The sequence below is a fragment of the Abramis brama genome, assembly GCF_963993115.1.
Source record: "Abramis brama genome assembly, chromosome: 19".
NCBI lineage: Eukaryota > Metazoa > Chordata > Actinopteri > Cypriniformes > Leuciscidae > Abramis > Abramis brama.
The window spans coordinates 32,050,724-32,075,557 of NC_139981.1; the positions used below are offsets into that span (position 1 = coordinate 32,050,724).

Here is a 24,834-nt window from a genome sequence, read left to right on the forward strand (position 1 = left end):
TTATCTTTATGTTGAGTGGCCAAGGCAATGATTTCTGTCTGTGACGAATTACGTTTTGAAAATTGTTTTAAATGTGTAAAATATTTGATTGTATATTAAACGAACTTTTTATATTGCAAACAGATAATTGTCTCTATATTCAGTAATTTTGATATGTAGGAGCGGACTGAGCATTTTTCTTTTGTTGTAATAACTACATAAGGCACAATAAATGTAATATGCACAACATGTTACAAAATATACATAACAAAACAGATCTTTTCTTTCTCTTTTTTTTTTTACAGCAACGTTTTATTGAAATTTCATCCAGGAACACTGGGCAATAATAAATATCTCATTTGTCAACAAGAATGTACAAAAATAAAGACCACGGCAATCTCTCTGGAATAACAAAAATTTCCCAGGAAAAAAGATCATGCTCATGCTGAAGAGTTTCAAATAAAGATACGACACACTGAAGGTTCAGCTATTACTCAGGCAGACAATGGACGAATAAAAGAATCGAAAGAGAGATATCATCAGAACAACACTCTAATGCGAACTAAATCCACAGTCGTACAGTTTCCATCTGAAATGCCATTTCACAATCCTTGTTACAAGGAACATGTGGGTTTCGTCTTTTCACGCCCTTTGCAGAAAGACACATGCACGCGCCTCATCATCATCACATGATCAACAGGTAGCCTTACGCAACTTTACCATGTTAGCCACATTTGCGCCAAAACGCCTAGAGATGGGTAACACTTTATTTTACAGTGTCCTTGACATATGTAACATGTAGTTACTATAATAACTATAAATTATGCATAAATGCATGCAACTAACTCTAAACCAAACCAGACCCTAATCCCATTTAATTAATATTACCAAGTACTTAAATGTATAATTAAACTGTAACAAAGACACCTTAAAATAAAGTGTAACCGAGATTTGTAACGCTGAAGCACATTCAATGTCAGAAAGGAGATCCCGCATTATTATTTTTTTTTTTTGGCGGACAATATGGTTACCAAAGTAAGCTCGCGCAAGGGGAGTGCTCGCGTTTCCAGGGCAACTTCAAACACATAAGATTCCATTTCGAATAGAACAATTTACTCTCATTTACAGTGAATGTACACGGAGCCTCGCGCGGCCCCTGACATTATTTACAGTGCGTTATGCAGCACATACTCCATAACTGTACCTTACAAAGCATTACCAATGAGATCCTTGTTACAAGGACGAAGTAGTGAATTTGTAAGGGCTAAAACAATCAAACAAACAAACAGACAGACAGACAGATCATGCAAAGTCCAGTCCACAATGCACACTTCACTTCATCACGTCCTTGTTTTCTGTGGAAAGCCTGGTGAGTCCTGTGGAGGTGATGGGCAGGTGGGGGGGTGGAGGCACCTGGCAGATAGTGCAGGGGCACGGCAGGCCCGACCAGTGCTGGAAACTGCCCCCGAGGTGCAGAGGTGGTGCAGGGGTGCTCTTCATCAGAGCGTGCGGGGTCCTGATGGAAGTAAGTCCCGGTAAACTGGTCGAAAGCGTCGAGGAGGTGGAAGAGGACAGCGCGCTCCCGAGGAGCGGGTGATGCACCTGGTGTGCCGTGCTCGCGGAATGCGCGCCGCCGTGGCTCACCGTCCCGCAGTGAAACGCCGAGTGATGTCCTCCGTAAATCTCGCCCACCAGCCGCTTCATCTCGTCCAGGGAGCTGGTCAGCATTAAGATGTAGTTTCTGGCCAGCAGGAGAGTGGCGATCTTGGAGAGCTTCCTCACGGACGGCCCGTGCGCGTACGGCATGACCTCCCGGAGCCCGTCCATCGCCAGGTTCAGGTCGTGCATGCGCTTGCGCTCGCGCCCGTTGATCTTCAGGCGCAGTTGCTGGACCTCCTGCTCGGTGACTTGCTTCTTCAGCTTGTACTTGCTGCCAGAGGGAGATTTGGACAGGTGTTCGCTGGTCATCTTCTGGAGAAGCTCGTTCTGCGTGGAGGACACGGAGTTCAGGCGCGTGTCCTGCGTGTGGAGGAGGTGGTGGTCGCGGAGGAACATCTCATCCATGTCTGGAGAGGAGGCTCTGCTGGAGCTCGAGTCCGAATTCATTTTATGGCTGAGCTTGTGTAGGAGGTTGTCTTTCTCTTGTCTTGTTTTTATTTCAAGTCACTCCTGCTTGATCACCTGATTTATCCCACCGGAGCCTCTCTCTCTCTCTGTGTGTGTGTCTGTGTCTCTCTCTCTCTCTCTCTCTCTCTGTCGACCGAGGCCGTGTCGCCTCTCTCTCTCTCTCTCTCTCTCTGTCGACCGAGGCCGTGTCGCCTGGTTTTGATCTCTCTCGCTGATGAACCTCTCTCGATCTGTGGAGTCGCATCACAGGACTCAGTATTTATAGCGCTGCTCGACAGGGGCCAAACAAAAGGAGCCCCTCTATTCATAACGGCCTTGTTAGGATGACGTCCCCATTATCTGGAGCGGTGTGCTTTGACTGTCCCATTGACCAGAGGAGCATCTATTCATATTCATTGTAAGGACGCCATGGGGGGACACTTCAGCCCAGGAGCCTCCAAAACTTTGCAAATACTTCTCCACACTTAAGAACCGATGCCGGGTCAGTCACAACACACCTTGCACCCTTCATTTCGTCTCACTGATTATGTTTGCAATCACAAAATACGCATACTGTATGTTTATTGGTATGCGTCATAGGATAATAATATTTTGTTATTACTTGCGTGCATCTAAAATAATATTAACAAGCATGATTAGATTAAGTAATGATCCTACGGATTAGGTGTGTGTGTGTGTGTGTGTGTGTGTGTGTGAACGGCTGTTAATAATGTGCATAATAGTAGGCTATGCTTGTTATAATTATTTTGATATATATAAACATTGCACTTTGTTTTTTTGCTGGGCCATTTTTAAGGCCCACATACTGTCAAACAATTCAGCCGCTCTTAAATTTAAATTTTTAATTTTTTAAATTTAAACCTTCAATTGAATTAATTGCCTTAAATCTGCCGAACTTACAGTTTGACAAATTTGACAACTAAAATTACTGATCAAGAAAATTTATTTGAAATTCTGTAAGCTGAAAAAGTGTTACAAAGATGTGTGTGTGTGTGTGTGTGTGTGTGTGTCTTTGTGTGTGTGTGTTACAAAGATTAATCCTGAATTCATATTGTAATTTTTTAAAATGCAGTATGTATTTTGTTAATTTCATAATTAGTTCATCATTTCTTAACCTGATTCATGGTGTAAAAAAGCTACATTTGCATTGCTTTGGTGTGTCTTTGCAATTACAGTTCTTTACATTTTTTTTTTTTAAAGTTAAACAAATTAGTTACTATTCTAAAATAATAATAATAATAATAATAAAACATTACAATGTTAATTATAATAAACTGAATGAAAACAGAATTAGGTATTTAGTCAATTTAACACTTACTTTAGCCAATTATCTATGACAAAATTCTGTAAATTCTGTAACTTTATTATGAATCTAAAAAGCAGACAATGTGTTCAGAAAAATAGATATTGTCCTTAAGTTTATATAAGTTACTGATTATGATTACGATTATGATTAATATTAATATTAACAGATATAGATTCAGCACTGATCATGGATGAGCAGTAAATGCTGTCTGACATATTTAATTATTATATGAAAAAGTGCTTATACTGATTTATGCTTATACTGATTTATGCTTACTGAATATGCCTAATTACAAGATCTTTTGATTTCATTTTGTCATATCTGGTTATGCACTACAAGCAGAGCAAAAATAATTTATTTATTGGTATGATAAATATTAAATATGTTTATCTTAAATAATTTTTCATTGGCAGATGATATACAGACATTATGCTATACTGTTACAGTGTCTCTTCATTATCATCTGATTTATATGAAACAAACAAAGTGAGATTGTAAATTTGCTTGCATATGTGGTCTCATAATTCTGAAAACAATCAACATTTCTGTGTACAAAGTAAAACAAAAGTCTGAATTGCCGGGTAATCATCAGAACATCACAGAAATGAAAGAAAGTATGATGAGAGATGAAAACTCCCCCTCTGAAACAGAAGTTCCCAGTTTAGTGTGTGCAGGATAAAACAGCGTTCCCTCTCGTCGTCTCGCTGCTTTTCCACAGCAATAAAATCCCCGCATAAAAAGAGTGAAAACATGAATTCACGGCGCCATAGAGGAAGTTGAAAGGGAATCGTTCCTCATAAAGGTGCTGCAATGCAAAGAAAAGCTCGGGACTGCTTTACTCTCTCTTGGTGGCATTTGAAAGTGTAAAGCTTTGAATACCAATTGCTTGAACTGGACATATGTGAATCCTTTTTAATCCTACTAATCCTGTCTCCAAGTGTTTCTTTGTCTGTGGGGGCGACCACATAGATCTAAGTGAAAGTGTTCCTAATCCGGCCAATGTGGAAAAATGTCTCAGTGTGTGAGCGGAGGAGAGAGGGAAGAGACGGGGTGGGGGGGGGTGGGGGGGGGGGGTGGGGGGGGGTGAGGTGGGCGATACAGGGATGTGTGTGTGTGTGTGGGGGGGGGTGGGGGGGGGGGGGTCTCATTTACTCACTGCTGCCCTGAGAAGGAAACCCAAACAGCAGGACACCATCCCAGAGCCGGGACCGCACTACACAAGCACTCCGGCTCGACACTGAGAAAATACACTGAGAAAAATGAGGCACTTTATTTTGATGATCCGACATTTTACTGACTATAAGTAACTGTACATGTCAACTAACTCTCATTAGAGTATTAGTAGACTGTCTGATTAATATCTGCTGACTCTTTATTGTGATGCTCACAACAGATATTCTGACTATAAGTAACTTTACAACTATTATTCTACTAACAGTCTATTAATACTCTAATGAGAGTTAGTCGACATATAGTTGTAAGTCTAAAGTGGACCATTGAAATAAAACTTAATCAAAAAGGTTTTTTTGAAGTGAAGTTGTAAATAAAGGGTTATTTATTGCCATTGATGGTTCCATGAAGCAGCTTTAACATCCATGGATATTTTGATTGCATAAAAGTTACTTTATAGTGAAAAATGGTTCTTTAGGTTTTTAAAAAGTAAGAAAAAGTGGTTCTTTTAATAACTGTTCATTGAAAGGTTCTTTGTGGGACCACAAATGGTTCTTCTACGGCATCGCTGTGAAAACCCTCCTCTTGGAACTTTATTTTTTAAGAATGAACATTTCACAGGAAAATTTAATGTGTTGCATGTCTTTGAAATGAATTTACTAGCAATTTCTGAGTGGAAATGCTTTCTACACCTAGGTCTGGTTTCACAGACGGGGTTTAGATTAAGTCAGGATTAGGCCTTAGTTCAATTTAAGGAGCTTTTATAAACGTGCCTTAGAAAAAAAAAAACATTACTGGTGTGAATCTTGAGACAAAACACTGACACTGATATATTTTAAGATATCAGTGCAAGTTGCAAACATGCAGTTTAGTTTGAGACTATCTTAAGCCTCGTCTGTGAAACCAGGGGTCATTTGTAAAAGTTTGATTGGCCAGGGTTGCAAAAACAATAACAGACAGCGACGGTACGCGTACGAGGCACGTCAGAAGCATTTAAAACATTTGCAGCTGTTCTCCAGTGGCGTTAAAAACTGTTCGCTCACTTCAGCCTCACTTAAAAATCTATCAGTTCCATTGCCTTAGATATATCAAGCCTAGTGGCGTCTGCAAACAACTGATGCTCGAGTGCCGGCTTCATCAGACGCTCAGCAAACACCAGCATCAGGGCAGTTTAGAAGTCAGTTCCCCTAAAAAAAGTGTCCTATCAGAGGAAGCAAAGGTGTAGAGAATCACATTAACATTTGACAACCAGAAAGTGTCCAAAAACATTTAAATGCACAATATTTGTCCCCCAAATCAGCGTGCAGACATGTTAAGTTTATTCACCAGTTTAGTGAGAAGTCTCACAGTGTTAATGGCACAGTTGTCCCGCTGACAGACCGGCACGGTTGAGTGAGGGACGTCCAGCCCCCGAAGGGCCGATGCTCTCAGACAATAGTGACGCGATGGAGGCCCGGATTACATCGGTTTACCGCTCGTCCATGCTAGACAGCCCGGTGAACCCAGAACAGATCCTCTACAAATCACTGCAGACGTGGATAGTTTCATTAACAAGACTTTTTGGGGTTTTTTGCAACCATAAAATGCATGTCATTTTCACTCTATATGATATGCTATTACATGATACACTTCTTTATCCTTCTATCCTGATCACTTTAATATGAGCACTGGTTCTTTCTGTTTCTCCAGCAAACAAATTAGACAACATAAATCAGATGTAGGTTTTTAAAGAGAACATTTTCAGATGAATATACTTTTTGTGTTTGCAAATTTTTTTCAGAATTGGGAAAAGTTTTTTTTTTTTTTTTTTTTTGTATGATGCGAGAAAGATATCAATGGAACTTTGAATCCCTTGATTCTATATTCTGTTATCTTACAAGTAAACAAACCTTTTATTTGAAGAAATTGAAGAAATCTAATTATCATTGTGATCAAACGATAAAAGCTCCCTAATTAAAGAGCTTGTAAGAAGCAGTACAATGAATGTGAGGTTTCTAATTAATATTTTCAGGGTTATTTTCCTCAAAGACGACATTTGCATTCATTAGGCAAAATGAGACAAATTAACATTTCAGTGTAAAAAATGATACCTTTATGTTTCCCTTTAGATTGAGCAGTGTGAAGGCCTTAACTATAGTTTACTTTTCAAAGCTGTCAGTCTCAGAAACTCTTTGAAGGATTGGCCACACTGGGAAAGGATCTATTAAATACCATAACTCATTACAACATGCTTTGCTCCAAAACATTGTTTATTCAGTTAATGCTGTGGCCTATGTACAACATTAGTCCAACATTATTATGCTTAAAGTTGTGTGTGATATTAAAATAATAAAACATTTTCTTCCATCATCGCTTAAATTTGACATATTTACGTATTACAGATGTATTACACCATACGTAAGACATATTCCCATGAAATGTACTTGTAGATTTAGTCCCATGAAAAGTGCAAAAACTTTAAACATTGGTCTGTTATATGCCATAACTGAAATTCCCAATATTTTCTATTTTTATGTATGGATTTATTTTTTATTTTTTTATTTTTTTAAATTAATTTGTTCCTGCATATTTATTATTTATCATTTATTATTTATGCATATATATAGATTTTTTATTTCCCAGAGTCATTGTATGCTTTCCATACGAAAGAAGCACATGTGTGAGATATATGGCACACACGTATGAAAGCATAAATGTTATGCACATATATATCCATCCAAAAGTTAATATATGTCAATATTATGTACATTATGTGAATACAAAAGATGGACATATTAAAAATTAAGAATTATATATATATATATATATACATATATATGCATGCAGAATTTTGGCATAATGTTGTTTTCATAAACTTAAAATAAATCTATATATAACATATATAACATAAAATAACAATGTCATAATATAGATATGATTAATATATGTACAGTACATATACAAACTATACTCTGGGTATTTTCCACTTTATGTTATAAACTCATTTCTTCCTATATCCAGAAGATGCATGTATGTGATAATAATATATTGCCTTACACATATAGGTATACATACTCTTGATATGTGGCCAATATATGGGAAATGATTTCCACGTCAGGCACACACACCTCTTCCACAATGGCCACAGACCAAGGCCAGTTCCAAGGGGTTTAACAGCCAGAAAGAGTTTTTCAGGAAACTTTCAAACCACCAAAACACTTTTGTTTTGGCCAGATTTTGTTCAAAATGAAGTCCGTTCTTGGATTTCACCTGAAGTATATACAGAAGTCGACATTTGAAGCGGATCAAAAATGTTCATCAAAGTTGTCCTAAGACAAGAACGGGTATTGTTCAAAAGTATAACTTTGATGAAAGGTTCTGATCCACTTCAGATGTTGACTACTGTACATCGAGAAGCTAAAATGTGCCAGATGGCCAACAAGTCCAGCTTTTCAGAAGACTACATCCAGCGCTCAACCAGAGACAGAAACCGGCAGACTCCGCGAGACCGGCTGGTTGTAAAGTCCGGCGCGGGACTCGGCCTCTCGCTGTCTCACTTTAACTGTCCCTTTCAGCGCCAACAATTGTTAGTCTCTTTTCAAGCTCAGTTTCAGCCTGGTAGCCTCCATTCTGCTTTGTGTGTCACTCTGTGTCTGGTTCGCCCCCTTCTAATGGGTGCACATGACCAGAAAATGAAGGCTTGCATGAGGGTTTCGTCAAGACGGGGAACCGCGAGAAGAGATTAATATGTAAGCTTTGCGGCTAAGCTGGACACAGGGGAGGGTGCTTTGTGCCCAGGGAGGGTTACATGTAAGGAGAGAGGGGCTGGCCTTTTCATTCACCAAAACATGTCCCGAGGAGCGCCCGCTCGCCATTGTGCGAGTCGACATGAGGGCGGTTGTTTCATTAATTACACATTAGCCATTGGGCCGCAAGGTGGGAGGTACGGTGGAGAAAATACAGATGTGCTGGCGAGGGCAGAGAACGAGAAAACACATTGATCTCATCCAAAGGATTTTCATCTAAAATGAGGCCATGCGGGCTTGGAAAAGGAGGCACTTTTTGGCCGTCCCGAACCTTATCCCAGTAAAATGCTTGGTGGTCTTGCATTGTCTCCCTCTAAGTCTCTCCTAAGCAGCCATTGTCACAGGCACTTCAGAAGAGGAATCACAGCAGCTTGATGAGGCATTGCTGCTCCTTCTGCCCACCGGCACCGGGCTCTCACACACTCACACACTCCACAATAAAGCGGAGAAGAGCCCAGGCTCGTCCCTGAGCGGCTGCGTCAGGCTGCGTCTCATTGTGCTCATTCTCCACGCTGGCTCGCCAATGCTGCAAACCTCTGCTGCTTTATGACCTGCTCTGGATAACTGGCATTCAGCTGGGACAGCCCTCTCCGGCCCCCTGGTAACCCAGTAAAACCAGTGGGAGGATCACAGCTTTATGAGAGCTTGCCTAAATGCGCGCCTGGATTGTCTCCCATTAGAGCGTCCCTCCCATCCATCAACAATGCCCAACAAGATCCCAGAGCCTAAACGAGACTGCTACTTTACAATTAAGCAACAGATGTAGGGTCTTGTCCCAATTGGACCATGAAGAGAATCTTGTGGACTGAACAGGACAGAACACACCAAGGAGAATATCTGTACCTTTTTACTAGGGCTGGGTAAAAAATATTGATTTCTCGATTTTAATCGATTCTCATTTTTACGAACCGATATCGATTCTTAAATCCCAAGAATCGATTAGTCATCCTGTTTTCAATTGATGAATGAATGGAACGTTGTAGCGCGCATCCCATCCAATAAATCGCAATAATCTTTGTGCTTTGGTACTATTGATATGAAACAAAGTCTCAGATTTCAAATTACGTCCATTTTCTTATGAAATTCAAAAACATGAATAGCGTTTTGGCGCTGTGGCGTGAGATCGCTCTGGCTCAGCTCAAGAGAAGCACATGATCTTCTCTTCCGCATTAATAATACCACTTACCGCGCGAAATAAACATGAATGAGCATCTGAAAGTGTGTTAAAAGGTAGAGTACAACTTATTGAAATCCGTATCATGTCACGTGGAATCGCCCAATCAGTGTTTCAACCGTGGAAAGACGTCAGTAAAACGGCTTGTAAACAGTGTCATGTAACGTCACATTTACCTCAGAAAAACCATATCCAGTGACCATAAACTCGTCAGTCAGCGAGAACAATTAACTCTAGAGAAGAGCATTCTGCTAAATATATGCACCATATTACATATTCATTATAATTTTTTAATGTTCTTCAGTATTTAATGCATGTTTGAATAAATCTAGCAAGTTTTTATGACAGCCACCATTTAAATGTTTACATTACAACTTTATTATTATAAAAATAAATAAAAGTGTAATTTAAGTTTTTATACAAATCAGTTAATTTTTACCTTCAATATTATAGTAGGCTAACGAAGCCCATATAGGCTACAACTGACTCCCATAGTTTACAGCATTAGTGAAGAGATTTGTTAAAAGATTTTACATTTGCCATGTATTGTACCTGATATCCAAAATAATCAATACTGAATCGAATCGAAATCGAATCGAATTGTGAATTTGTATCAATACCCAGCCCTACTTTTTACCATTAAACAGGGGTGTCCACACCTACTCCTGGAGGTCCACTGTCTGCCGAAAGCATCGTTAGACAACTATGGTTGCAAGTTCTATCATTACAAATATAGATATATTCCCGAAACCATATAGTTCCAACGAACATTCGCTGACTGCATCGCAAAGTTGTCTGACATGTGGACGTATGTGAGATTTATTCATGCTCTTGAGCACAATTTTGGGTGCCTGAAAACGCAAAGTTTTGAAAATGGGTTTCAAAGTGCAAGTTTATGAAAACGGTCTCCTTGTAAACAAGAAAAATGTCAATCTCTGAAGACGGTGACATCGTGCACATGCGTATCACGTGTTCAGTCTATAGTGTTTCATCGCCATCTACTGGCCTGGCAGAAGAATACAGCGTTTTTAGTCGTTTTCGTGGATCCGTGTGAACGGGGATCGTTTTGACAATGATGTCGTCTATACACAGAAAACTTGATGGAAAAACGTCTCCGTTTTAAGCGCATCGTTGTCGTGTAAACGTACCCTAAATGAACCACACATATAGCCTATAACATATAGCAACAGCTTTTCTGTCGTTTCATGTGAAAATGAACAGTCTGACAATGATTGCAGTCTTGCTTTGATTAATTAGCAGAAGTTATTACTCCATCATTAGTCCTATATGTTGAACTGGAGGTGTGACTGTCGTTCTATATATGGTTTCAGGAAACAGTTGTGAACGCTAGATCATTTCTCCAATGGTGTATCGTTTTCCCAGTCTCCCACAGTCTCCACAGAAATGCTGACGTGTGATTTTATAGTGATGTAAAGCTTTCAAGCCCTGGTGAAGCAGAAGGCCTTGAGGTCAGCCCTGAGTAAACTCTGAGTGTTGGTGGCCGAGCTTCACCTTTTACCCTCTGAAAAGCCCTTTTTATTACACTCATGCATGAGACATTCACAGTCCAGTGGGAGTGTTTGATGGAAGTGGTCATCAGGCCGAAGGAGGAACGCAAACGTAGATTTAACTTCAATCGCCATCAAATAGCTTTTAGAAATGCCTCTTATTGTATTGTAGGATTGTGTTTTGTGAAATATTCATGATATATTCGTGATGATTTTGCTTAAATAAAAACAAGCAAAATAAAAAACTAATTGCAAATATTTATTTGGCCTTTAAGTTCCCTAAAGATCATGTCATTATCACTTTCTGTTTTCACTGTTTTCATTACGGAGTTAAGAAAGACGACGTCAGAGTTATTAAGATTTATCTCCGTGAATCAGTTTAAAACTCTGAGTCAATTAATTTTGTATCGTCAAAAGTGGACGTCTCCACGTGGCATTTTTCTTATAATAAAATGTTTTTTAGGTAATTATTGATGTTTATGCAGTGTGTTAAAACTAAATCTGTGTTGTGTTCATTAAGGGAAAATCTATGTGAAAAATTTCAAAAAAAAATTGTTGTATCATGGCATTAAACATTTTCAAAGGCAGAATAGTCCAAATTGTCTTTAAGGACAAACACATAAATATATGCATAGAAAAGGCTGAAAAATATTGCAATAAAATGTATTTAGCTGCTGTATATCGAACAGCTCTGATTTTATGTATGGGTGTTGATTGATCAAACGAAATGCCATCGCTTTCTCTTGCATTTCCATCTAGAACAAAGATGTATATACGGCATCTGATCCTGCAGTCTTGCATATTTCCGGGTGTTTTGTCTGTGTTTCTCTCTCTCTCTCTCTCTCTCTCTCTCTCTCTCTCTCTCTCTCTCTCTCTCTCCTCTCTCTCTCTCTCTCTCTCTCTCTCTCTCTCTCTCTCTCTCTCTCTCTCTCTCTCTCTCAGCTCATTAGCACTCACTAGTCAAGGGCCATTAGCTTTTCAGGTAGAGCGGTAGGGAGGTGAAGGCCAGCGTGAAGTTAAACTAACACTTATCTAATTACCCACAAACGGCAAACAAAGTGGATTCCTTCTGCTTGATTGCTCTAATCTGACAATGTACTTATAAACCACACAAGACACACTGTGCTTCACACATATCCAGATAGATGAAATACAAATACTAAAGATTAAAGATGAAATTGTTGTTACCATTTACTCATCATAATGCCATTAAAAACTGTATTATTTATTTCTTTTTGAGACAGTCTGCTAGTGTGTGGTCATTTATAGAGCCTAGCTCCTAAACGGCACCATAAAAGTCCTTTAAAATAGTCATGACTTCATGATAGATTTATGTGAAGAAATTTTGGTCATTATACACTGATTTAAAACCTGTTAACCAACGTTTTTTGACATCAGCAACATCAAACCAAACGTGACATGTCATACAGTTTTAATGAACAAGAGCAAATTAAGCTATGAAATGCAAATGAGAAGAAGATATTCAGTGAATAAGGTACAGTTCGTGTTGAAACAATGGTTTAAAAGAAAATGTGTTTTTTTTTTACTTTGAATCACCATCCGCATTTGTGGTATGGAAAAGTTTAGACAAAATGTCATTTTCTGTTTCATTGAAGAAATACACCATTTTGTAGCAGGAAAAGGACTAAATATCAATAATATAATTTTTGGGTGAATGATTCCACAAAAAAACGAACAGATTTGAAATTTCAAATTTTTTGGGGGGGATATTAAGAAATATTTGATTTGTTCATTTGAAATTCAAATAATTTTTACTACCTGACAGTATTTTATTACATAATCAAAAGCATTTCATAGAGGAACTGCAGTACATAATGTTAAACCAATTAGCATATCTAATTTTCGGCCGGTTCGTCCCCTATTTTCCCCTCCCGACAATTAATCTGAGAACATTTTTTGTTTCATGAGATCACGTGAGGTGCATGATAATCGTGACGTGCCACGATATTTAAATCTTGTAGTGTGTGCATGTTTGAGATTAAGACAATCTGTAAAGATTCTAAGATGTGCAATTATCAAAGTAAATAAATGCAGGAACCATCAGGATAAAAATAATCCATTTCCATGTTTCTCCCCACGAAGAAGGCCTGGAGTCAGTTATTCCTCACTCAAAATATTTGTTAAAGACTGGACAAAAATACATGCAATTAAAGTGTATAATTAGCATCAACCATTTGAATTCTTAAAGAAGCAAAGCGGTTCTGAAAGGGCCATCAAACCCCTTGTGCTGCAAATGACAGTAAAGCCATTAAGAGTTGGAAACAGAGGTCTTTCTCAGGAGAAGAGGCAAGTGTGTGTAATTTGGAGGTATTGAGGGGGACGTGATCCTCTCCACCCTCTCATCCGCAGCTGCACACAGGGTGTCGGTGCCTGGCGGGCCCCGGGGTCTGAGCGCATGAGGCGGTCCCCGTGTTTCCCAGCCCATCAGCTAATGGAGGAAGCTAATTGTGTTGGTTGTAAAGCCACCTGTCACGCCAGCCTTATTTCCATAGTAATAGGACGAGCACGGACAGCATGCCTCACACACACACACACACACTGCAATGAAAACAACATCTACAAATGCTGAGCTCGTCAGCCAGATCCAAAATAGCTGTAATTAAACCAAACAATACAACCGTCAGAATCAACAAGGATAAACAGAACACATGTTGCCAAGTAAGCATAAAATGGAGGATTTCGTTTCCGTCAGATCTTGTTTTCTCCAAACTCTGACTACGTTAGTGACTTCAGCTCGAGTTTGGCCAACACCAGCAGGAGAAGAGGAGTGTAATACACTGTGTTCGTCTCATGGCTACAGGCGAAGCTCAGGCGTCTTCAGTTCATGCTGCTGTTAACACACCGACCTCTTCACAAAACTGTGTGCTTTCTCAACTATAATATATTTGCTCTAAAGTGGCCTAAAAGTGGGATTTTTTTCAATAAGAGGAATAATAATTAGTCAAGTATTCAAATAAATGTAAAAAAAAAAAGAGAGAAAAATCATGCATGTTCTCCATACTTGTTAACACTACATAAAAAATGACTTGATATTTTAATATTATAAAAAAAAATGTTATTTTGAAATAATAAAATGCAATAAGTTCAAAATTTAGAGCTCGAGGTTGGTAATATATATATATATATATATATATATATATATATATATAAGGCTGCATTTAGTTGATCATGAATATGGAAAAAACAGTAATATTGTGAAATATTATTACAATTTAAAAGGTAAAGGTAGAGTGGGCGGTTTGAGTTTGATTGTGCTCAGTGGGTTTACACTTTCAGAGCATGACAATGGTCTTTAATTAAAGAGAAACTATTTCTTTAAATGATAAAATAGTTTTGGTTGATGCAATATGACACTGGTGGGTGTGGCCATAAGATTTTATTTCCTAAATTATAAGGTTGCTCACTAAATGTAAACAAATATTATTGTGACAGGTCCTGTTTTGTTTGTTACTACAGTTAACATGAAATAAAATGCAAAGAATAAAATGTTTAAAAAACACTTGTACAGTGTTTCAATGTTGCTGGCCCACTTTGGCTGAATGTGTTGGATAAAGTGGGCGAACTTTAACCTTTAGTAATTATACTCAAATTAATTAAATTAATTCACATTAATTTATTATTTTATAGTTGACATGTATAATCTACTTCTTAGAAAACAGAAGTGAGTGTGCCGTTAGGAAATAAAGAGCAGAAAATAAGACGAGGCATTACACGCAATCTGTGGAGTGAAGAAAGGAGGAGAAATGCAGAATGTAAAGCTTTAAAATATGGACAAAATTTAAGTTCATTTAAAGTGTTTAGAGAAAACATAGACAGATTATTTTTTTACAATATGGTTACCATTTTAAATGTTCCACTTATTGAAATTTTGTTGTTGCATGTGTTATTGTCCCATTTTTAATATGTTGTAGAGTTCATTTTCTTCATATTCATAGATTTCATCAAATTTAATGTCTTTATTTACTATCAGTTGTTTTGAATTTCACATGCATTGAGTGAACTGATGAATTGCTTTTAGGTTTGTTAAATATGTTGTTGAATATGTTTGTTTGATAAATCATGTGTTTTTAATTAATATACAGCATATTTTTAATAAATCTGGGATGGCCCACTTTAGATGAAGAGAATGACCTCAAAATGTTTATTGGTATATACTTGCAAATAACACATTATATCAACTGTATTCACACTGAAATATTATAGCTGGACCTTAAAGTTAACAAAAGTAATAAAGAAAAGAAAAGAAAAAAACATTTAACAAAAAGTTATTCCTGTGATCAAAAATCATTCTAATATGATGATTTACTTAAAAAAATATTTCTGATTATTATCGATGTTATGCTGCTTAATATTTTTGTGGAAACCATGATGTGTTTATTCAGGATTCTTTTGAAACATTATAAATGTCGATTTAATACATCCTTCTACAATAAAAAAAAAATATTTATTTGAAAAAAAAATCTTTCTGACCCCAGACTTTTAAACAATAGTGTATATTTTACTAAAATCATATTTGAATGACGGTGTAAACTAATTTTAAAATCGATTGATTGACTGCCAGTTTGAATTGATTGATGGGAATTCACTGAATTGAGCTTTTGCTACTGCAGTGTGAATCAGAAACGCTGTCGTGATTGTAGTGAAGGCTGTTTCTGAAACGAGAGAGACAGCAGAAACGTTTATTTAAAAAAACACAATGAAAGTGAATCCAGTCAGAATCAGAATACTCCAGACCTGAAACAAACACACAGCAGACGAAGAAACACACTGGGGTTTAGAATAAATACACAAGATAACAAGGAACAGGTGTGGGTAATTGGGTGAGTATAACTATGGAAACAAACAAGGGTAACTATAACAAACAAGGCCGCAATGGAAACAAAGGAAACAGCAGGAACCAAAACACACTACAAAATAAGAGTCCTCAAACCGAAGACAGGGGAAACGAGGCAGGAACAGTAACAGTGATTCTCATAAAGGACTGCAAAACTATTGCAAGTCTTTAGGACACATTGAGGCCAAATAAAAGCACATTAAAATCAATGCATATTGTCACTCATGACTCATGACTCAATAAGTCATTATAAAATATTTTCACCATTTGCAAATTCATGTCCTGTTGATTGGCTTCAGTTTCATGTCCTTGCAGTTGAGATTCAATATCAATATTCAATATTCACTCAAATATTTCACTGTGTTAGTGTACAGCAGCCATGCAGCAAAACATAAATAAAAAAATGAATTTGTTCATAATAATAAATCTGAGGGGAAAACTGGCCTTGGCAATAAGAGGTTAGGACATGTTCCCATTGTCCTCCTATTATATTACAGTATTGACTACCGACTGAGACAGACACACTTGGGACAGACTGATAAATATAAAGAAGTCCAAACTTTCTGAGCTCTTTATTGTAAGCAATATGATTATGCCATGTAGCTGTGTATTTAATTTGCCAACAGTCCGAATAGCTCCCCCCCCCCATATTTCTATTTGTACGCATTTAAAATGCTAATGCCCACTTTATTACGTGCTCTATCAAATGCAAATGTTTTGTTTTACTGCAGTAAAGTTGGGCTGACAAAGGCATTAGCATATCTTATGCCTCTCTCCTTAGCATGCGCTGGCGTGGAAATGCTATAAATTACATTAACAGACGCATTAGATAAACAAGCCCAAATGATGTTGCCGTTAAGACCTGCAGGAAGGTTGTTTGGGCAAATGAAGGTGTCTGGCTTTGCTAGCATATGGCGCACCAATTTCATCAAATCAACACCGTCTGAACATTAGCTGGAAGAGTCAGGCGAGGCTGGAACGTTGTAACAGTCGTCGTTTTAATAACAGTTTATGACAATGGATGAATCAGAAACTTCAAGAAGCTTAAAAACAACTTTTTATTGCTAGTGTTGATGGATACAGTGGTATTAGCATCAGCTTTGAGTAGTTGATGTGATGAGTGAAGTAACACATTACTTTATACATTTAAACAATAATATTTGAGTTACTTTAAAAAAAGGAATGCATTTTACTTCAGTTTAATGAATTTGCTTAAACATTTTTGAAACTACTGAATTACATTTTTATCTTTTCTCCAAAACAGTCACTTAGACATTTATGTGAACAGAATTTTTTTTTTAAAAGTAACAAAACAGCATTTAATAAAAAGAGTTGTGCAGTAGGTAATATAATCTGTAATGTTAAAGAGGATCTATTATGCCCTTTACAAAGTCTTGATGTTGTTTTTGGCCTCTAAAACTAAAAAACACATTATTTTCCTCATATTCTCCATTGTTGCGGCTCCTCTCTTCCCAGTCTGTCAGTAACGCTCTGTTTACTTCCTGTCTCTATGAAGCCCCTCCTTCTGAAAAGCACACTGTGCTCTGATTGGTCGGCTGGAGCAGTGTGTTGTGATTGGTCGAGCTCTTCGAGTGTGTTTGGGAAATGTCCCGCCCCTTAACCGCCAGTTTAACACACTACTAACTAACTCAACCAGGCCCCGCCCCTTTATTCTGTGTATGAATTATTATAATGAGGAATATTGTGGCGTGTTCGTTCCCAGAAGAAACTCAAGACTACAATGGAGGCGTTTCAGGAGTTCAGAAACACTGACACTGATATAGAGAAGAACTGGAGCTTTTTCAGGCTCAAACACAGATGAACATGGGAACAAGCACTTTTAAAAGTATTTTCCCAGTTATGAACGCAGCACTGATGGCGACATTGGTAAAGTGCTGCTTTTACTGTATAAAGCTCATTAGGAAGACAACGATGCGCATGACCCACTGTAATTTTTAGGACACCATCCATCCGTTCTTTATGGAGGCCTGAACATCCTCAGTCCTGCTTCACACCCGTCACGGGCCGTAAGGAAACCTCAGTCCCGAACAGATGGCCAGCAGTCTCTGAGGACACGCGGATACATGGCTGCAGTCCCGTCCCCTGCTGACACACACACACACACACACACACACACACACTGCTGCTGGCAGATTGCAGCACAGGACCCCCCCCCCAAACCTCCCCATCTGCACCTAAAGACCCACATGCCCCGACAATGAGGTGGCCATGTCCCTGCCTGCACACAAGCAGAGGGGCGAGAGACCCGAGAGGGGGAACACATTAACAAGCTATAATCTCAAACGCCTTATCCATAATGCATTGTCTGGGCCAATTTACATGGTGTGGAAACCTTCGGGGAGAAAGAGCCATCCATCACATTACTTTATTAGCTTTCCACCCCGTCTTACTCAGGCCAGCCTTTCACTTTTCTTTTCTTGTCTTTCTTTTTTAGGACCTGTTTTGTCATGCTTGTTGTACGGAGCACAACTGGCCCCATAAAGAACGTTAAACAGCTTAATTGTGAGGTTGTAAAAAAATAAAATGTTTGAGTACGACAAAATATACACTGTCTGTAAAAAAAATACTGTTTCAGTCTTTCTACTTCAGTATTTTTACATTTAATTCAATATGTTGCTTGCCGTTTCTTTGTAAAATGTTTGTGAAAATTAGCAATTTTTGAATTAAAAAAATTCTACACCAAATTTTCTTCAGTGCATGTGAACGCAAATGTTTCGGTAATACTTTACAATACGGTTTATGTATTTACTAACATGAATTTACCAACATTTGTTACAGTATATAAACCTGTGTTAATTCAAGTTAAAATAAAATACAGTTGTGCATTGTTTGTTCAAGGTGCATTAACTAATGTTAACAAATACAACTTTTTAATTACATTAGTAAATGTTGAAATTAACATTAATAGTAATAAATGCTGTAGAAGTATTTTTCATTCTTAGTTCATTTAACTAATTAAACCTTATTGTAAATTAAACCTTCATTTACTTTGCTGTTGCATTACAAAATGTGTCAAAGCAAAAAGTATGTCTTGCTTTCTCAGTGACGGGCGCTGATGTTTGATCAATATTATTTTTATTAAAGGTACATTATGTAACTTTTGACCCTCTAGTGGTAAAAAAATAAAAATAAAAAACTACATGGATTTTGCAGAAGAACATTGTTTTACAGTATGGGTTAGGTCACCGTTTTCACAAATTCACATTTTTGTAGTTTACAAAATAACAAAATTTTCAAAACCTGTTTTCAAAAGTTTGCGTTTTCCGTCCGTTGTCGTGTAAATGAATGGCCAAAACGCATAAAAAGTTTTTAGTTGAAAACGCTGTCATGTAAACACACACAGCAAACCCACCAGAAACAAACCCAGACCATCTCTCACAGAAACACAAGCAATTTCTTTCAACTAAAGTCGACAAATGTTAATAAATCCTGTAACAAATGTCTTGTTCATTGTTTGCTGATTTTGAACTTTAATTAATGGGACCTTATTGTAAAGTGTAACCTACTTTGTCAGGCTCTGTCGGCCCCATGAAGAGTTTAAAACTGATTGATTGTAAGGTTGTAAAAAGGAAATAAATTGCACACACAGAACATGGTGAGTTAGAGGGAGGAGTGTAGTAAAATAAGCGGAGGAATAAGCCAAATCCTTCTCAACAAGAGCAGTCCAAATGAATTCCCCCATGAATCAATCAAATCAGCAGCAATTCTGAGTGTGTGTGTGTGTGTGTGTGTGTGTGTGTGTGTGTGTGTGTGTGTGAGTGTGTGTGTGGGGTCAATGGACGGCTTGTTACATGAACCTGTGATCATGCTTTGACTACTAAACAGTCCTGTAGTGTGACAGATGAGAGAGTCTAATTACCTTCAAGTTTTGTCGGATCAGTTATTCTGAAAGAACTACGAAACATTCAAACGCAAACACTACACATGTCAGGATCATTCTGCCAATCACAATTTGGTGACAATAGAGATGAAAACTTTTGGCTCAGTATTTAAATAAGTATGTGTGTAGGGGTGGGCGACATGAACAAAATCTTATATCATGAGTAATTTTATTTCACGATAACAATATACATTACGATATAGTTATTTTTGCTCTAAATAAGATTTTTGTGATATCAAAATGTTGATATTATTGAAATTTAATAATTCTTGTAACCATTTTCAATATTACAAAAATCTATTACTAGCCCAAGTAAAAAAAAAAAAAAAAACTCTCAAGAAGTAAACAGTGGTAAAATAAGAACAACTAAGCTAATTACAAGCATAAAACAAACTAAAATAGAACAAAGAAACAAATGAAATACACTGAAAAACTCAACATGATCTCATGAAAATGCATATCTATAGCACAGATTGTGTTTATCGTGCAATTTATACGCAAAAAAAGAGTTTTTACGTGCATATGATACGTACTGTAAACCCCTTGGGTGGGATTAGTGGTGTATTAGTGGAGTATGTGCGTATTACACGTCATAAAGTGTGTATCTTATGCATGTAAAAACTCTTTTTTGTGTATAAATTGCTTGATAAATACAATTCGTGCTATAGATACGCACTTTTATGAGATCGGGCTGGAAAAACTTCAAGCACCAGAAATTAGAAATACTACATAAATTGTATAAAGTAATGAAATGTATAATAAAAAACACTGCATAATCTTCAGTGAGTAAATTTAGGCTATATCTATTCTTTAGAGTGAGACCAGTCTAGAGCACTGAGAGATTTTCTCTTTTTTGTTGTTTGATTGACATTAATAACTCAGGAATATTAGGCTGCTGTCCCTTTAAGACTGAATGCACGGATCCAATATACCGTTACACGTGTTTTCTTTTTCAATTGTTTACCTTCACTTAAGACATAAATTACTGTATTTACGAGGATCCTTGCAAAGACAGGCATTTGACGTATTAGAATGTGTATTTAACCAACTCAGTTATTGTCATTATTACATTATTCATGTGCTCTCTTCCACTGCGTATTGCGTTTCAGCAGTTTAAAATCACCTGTTTTAAAACCCAATGGTTAAAACGCACGCAAACGATAAGCTTTCCTGACGCCGCAGCACATCTACGTCACGTGAGTGTAACCGCGATATAGATGATAGTCCAAAATCTCTACTGGTTAATCGTTTCTACCTGTATATATGTGTGAAATTATATATACTGTATGCCTACTTCAAAGTGCTTAACTGAGTGGATAATATGGTTATAGTTACAGAGAATAAAGGTAAAGCAGGAGCCTTTCTGATCATTTGTCATTGGCAGTGATTAAAAGTAGCCTATGATCCAAATACAATAACATTTAATTATAACCAATAAAATGCATTATAGCAATACAATCTAATTTATCTGCTTTTAATTTATTATATGATTCAATTTTTGCAGTAGACAATGCCAAGTTTATGTATAATCTATTTCACATTATTTACATTTTCCAATGGAACTTTTTAAATAGTGCCTTCTATAAAACAAGAGGACAAAATAATATTGATCATCTTTAAGAAATTGCAATTTCAGTAACTTGTGAATTGTATAAATTGTTATTGTTAATAGTCTAAATGAGTCTGATTATTATTATTATTAAAAATGCAATTTCTCTTATACATGCAAGTGCAATAATGTAATGCATCTTACTTTTTTTATTAACACAAGACAGAAATCAATAACCAGTTATAATTTAAGTATGTCTAGAAAACATTTGATAACATCTAAGAGTTGCATTTGCTAAAACACCATGTCAGATTTTAAACTTTACAGACAACAGCTAAAATATGTCCATCTTTCATCGCTGATGGGACCTTTATGTTAGTCATCAGAGTATTTTCTCCTTTCTCAACCTCAAACAACTTCCTATTATGACAACGATTGCTTTGAAGAAGTGCCAGCGTTATATTCAGTGCAGGACCATCATCATAATAATAATAACTGGTGATTTTTCACTTGCATGCGGTGACAGGACGTCTGGTGCCCACCGTGAGCATAAACCCGCAAAAGTGCCCGTTTGTTTAATTGTTTCACATCTCTAAACACCTCACTGACTCATTACCCAGACTTTACCCACAATCCATCTCAGGAGCGAGGACAGCACACATCATGCCGGCAGCCACTGAGAAAGAGCTTTATAATTGTAATCATATATGTAGAGACGCTGCATTTGTGCCATACTGTACGATTAGCAAGACAAATAAGTAATAATTTGCTAATGACAACATTATGTTGAGTCAGTTTAGGGGCAATTAAAGTGAGTGATATTTACATATGCCTAATGAATCACCGTGCAGTGGCAGCTTCAGGAAACCTCATGAATATTCATCCATGCATGCGCCAGCCCCGCCGCAGTTTATAAACTGAATTATGGTTGATTTGCCCTTTTAAAAAATGAACATGGGCGCATCTCCCACAAGGAGCGAACGAACAATAAAGGCTGATTATAAAAATGTTTTAGTGGTAAACTGCCGGTGAGGAGACTAAAGGCTCGTTTTATAGACTTCCCAGGCTTTCGTGCAACAAAAATAAAAGAATGAATAACTAAACGCCATGCGCGCGGGCTCGGGTGGAAGCACTGGAGCAATCTGTGGGTTCTCTCCCCTGTTCAACTGGTTGGCACCCATTAGTGAGGTCAACTATATCAGCGAGAGTTCACCCAGCAATCAGCTCAAAACACAGCCTTCATTTGTCATTTTTCATCGTCTTTCAGCAGGTGCAGTGTTTCATATCCATACGCTGATGTTTTTGAGATGCAAAACGAGACGCGTGTTCGGGGGAGACGCAGCTTTCAAATGTCTATTCTTCACTGCAACTTCTCAATTCGCTAATTAGTCTCTATTAATTGCAAGATGTGCGTTTTTGTGGTGGGAAATGCAATTCCCTGGGTAGATTATTAATTGTAAATGCCAACATCTGCCGTCATGAAAGCGATGTGATCCTGCCCACTCCGACCTTTTGACCCTGATCTGTGATAACTACTATGGAATTTTAAACATATAATAATTTACAATAATTTAAACATATATTTATCAAATATTAACATATAAATATCACTCACTCTTTGAGAAAGAAAAAGAAACAATTATTAAGAAAAATAACATTTAAATGATCATTTTGCTAAAAAAAATTTTGAACGTTAAATATCTAATCATACGTCATACGTAAATATCTAATCAATACGTTTTCATTTTCATTTTGCAACTTATAAAATGTTAAAATATCTGTTTAAATGAAATGTTAAATAGCAAACATAAATTATTTTATGAATTTGAATTAGCATTTTGCTCCAAACGTTGCATTTGGTATGGAAAATGTACATTTAAATGTAGAAATACATTGACATTTTACATATTGCATTGCCATTTTGCATATTACATTTCAAAAAAAAAAAAAATGCTACCCATAAGCTTCCATATTAAACAAGGTCGCTGTTTACTTTACAGTGACGGGATCAGACCGTTTTTAGGAAATGTTTGATGGCCTTAGTATTTTACAAATCAAATCGGTAACGCCGATTTCAGGTTTGTTTCAAATACTGTGACTTCTACAGTAAAGGCAGTTTTAAATATCATTACCTTTCATGGGGAGTCTAGTGGGACCTTTTGAAAAATGTAATGATTTTTTTTGATAAAATCAGGCTCCTCAAGGTGATGATGGAAAACCTGGATATATCAGGGAATTTTAAAACTGTGATTCTGAAAAAAACATGGAAATAAATACAATCTTTAGTCATAATCGCCATGAAAAAAACTACTCTTATAAATGAAGTCTTTAATTTTGAAGGACTGCAAAAGTCATGAACTGGTGTGGCAAACCTGAGCATACTGTGATAAATACACTTGTTTGCTCTAGATAAACATTATATCACTCCAGGTTATTATGATCAGATATCCTACACTCTCAGAAATGATGGTCACAAAAGCTGTCACTGTGTCTGTATCCTTTAAAAATGTATTAATATGTACACTTTTGGTACCATATGTTCCTTTAAGATACTAATATGCACTCTTGATGGAGTTTTTCGGTTCCTTGCCACTGTTGCCTTTGGCTTGCTCAGTTGGGGATATTTTGGGGATATTTAATTTAATTTTATCAATCAATAAATTCCACTAGAAACAAACCTTGTTGTATTATTTTAATTTAATACTGTGAAGCTGCTTTGATACAATTGTGAAAAGCGCTATACAAATATACTTGACTTGACTTGACTCTTTTTGTGTACCTTTTGAAAGGGCACAGTCCCAGACAGCTTTTCTGAGAGTGTATCCTAATATCCTAAGCATGTTTCTAACCTAAACGTGCAACACTTTCACTGACCTCTGGTCTAAAGAACCTACCATCTGCTTTCAGACCGGAAGAGGAATCCCAGCACACCACATAGAGCATTGCTGACACCTTGTGGCTGAAAGGACTGAGACTTCCATTAGCTGAAGGTGCACTGGGTAGCGTTTTCCACTAGAAAAGCTTTACCAGTAAAGAAAAGATTAATACTTCAAAACTCTCCAAAAGATTAATACTTTATTCTCTGCCATGTCCTTTGTCCTTTGAGATGTGTGTTTTTAACCTATATTACTCCATCCAGGTCTCCAGAAGAGGAAGCACTGAGACCTACTCAGGTTCTGCAAGTATCATTTCCTATTATCCTGCAGAATTCTGTCTCCTTGGACCCTTCAGAGTTACTAAAGGCTGAAATAACATTTAATGGTAGCCTATTTGGTGCCTGAAATTTTACAAAACCATCAAATGTCATTTATTGCATTAATCTAACATTCTAAAACCGTGCCACCCACATTTTTGCAAACATGTACAATTCACTGCAGTTTTCAGCTGAAATGAACACTTGGTAGAAAAACAGCAACAGCTTTTACTCATTTTCACACAAATTATGCTTACAGGGACTCACGTTGGGGCCACATTACCACC

The 24,834-nt window shown here is 37.2% G+C and overlaps 1 protein-coding gene across 1 annotated transcript; it reads right to left on the minus strand.

Annotated features, from left to right (window-relative positions):
* Positions 1-1,311: 1,311 nt before the first annotated feature.
* On the minus strand, positions 1,312-2,085 carry olig3 (oligodendrocyte transcription factor 3; the record flags this gene model as incomplete). Its single annotated transcript, XM_084093917.1, has 1 exon — positions 1,312-2,085. One exon carries the CDS (start codon positions 2,083-2,085, stop codon positions 1,312-1,314), a length of 774 nt encoding a protein of 257 aa, XP_083950043.1.
* Between the last annotated feature and the right edge of the window lie 22,749 nt (positions 2,086-24,834).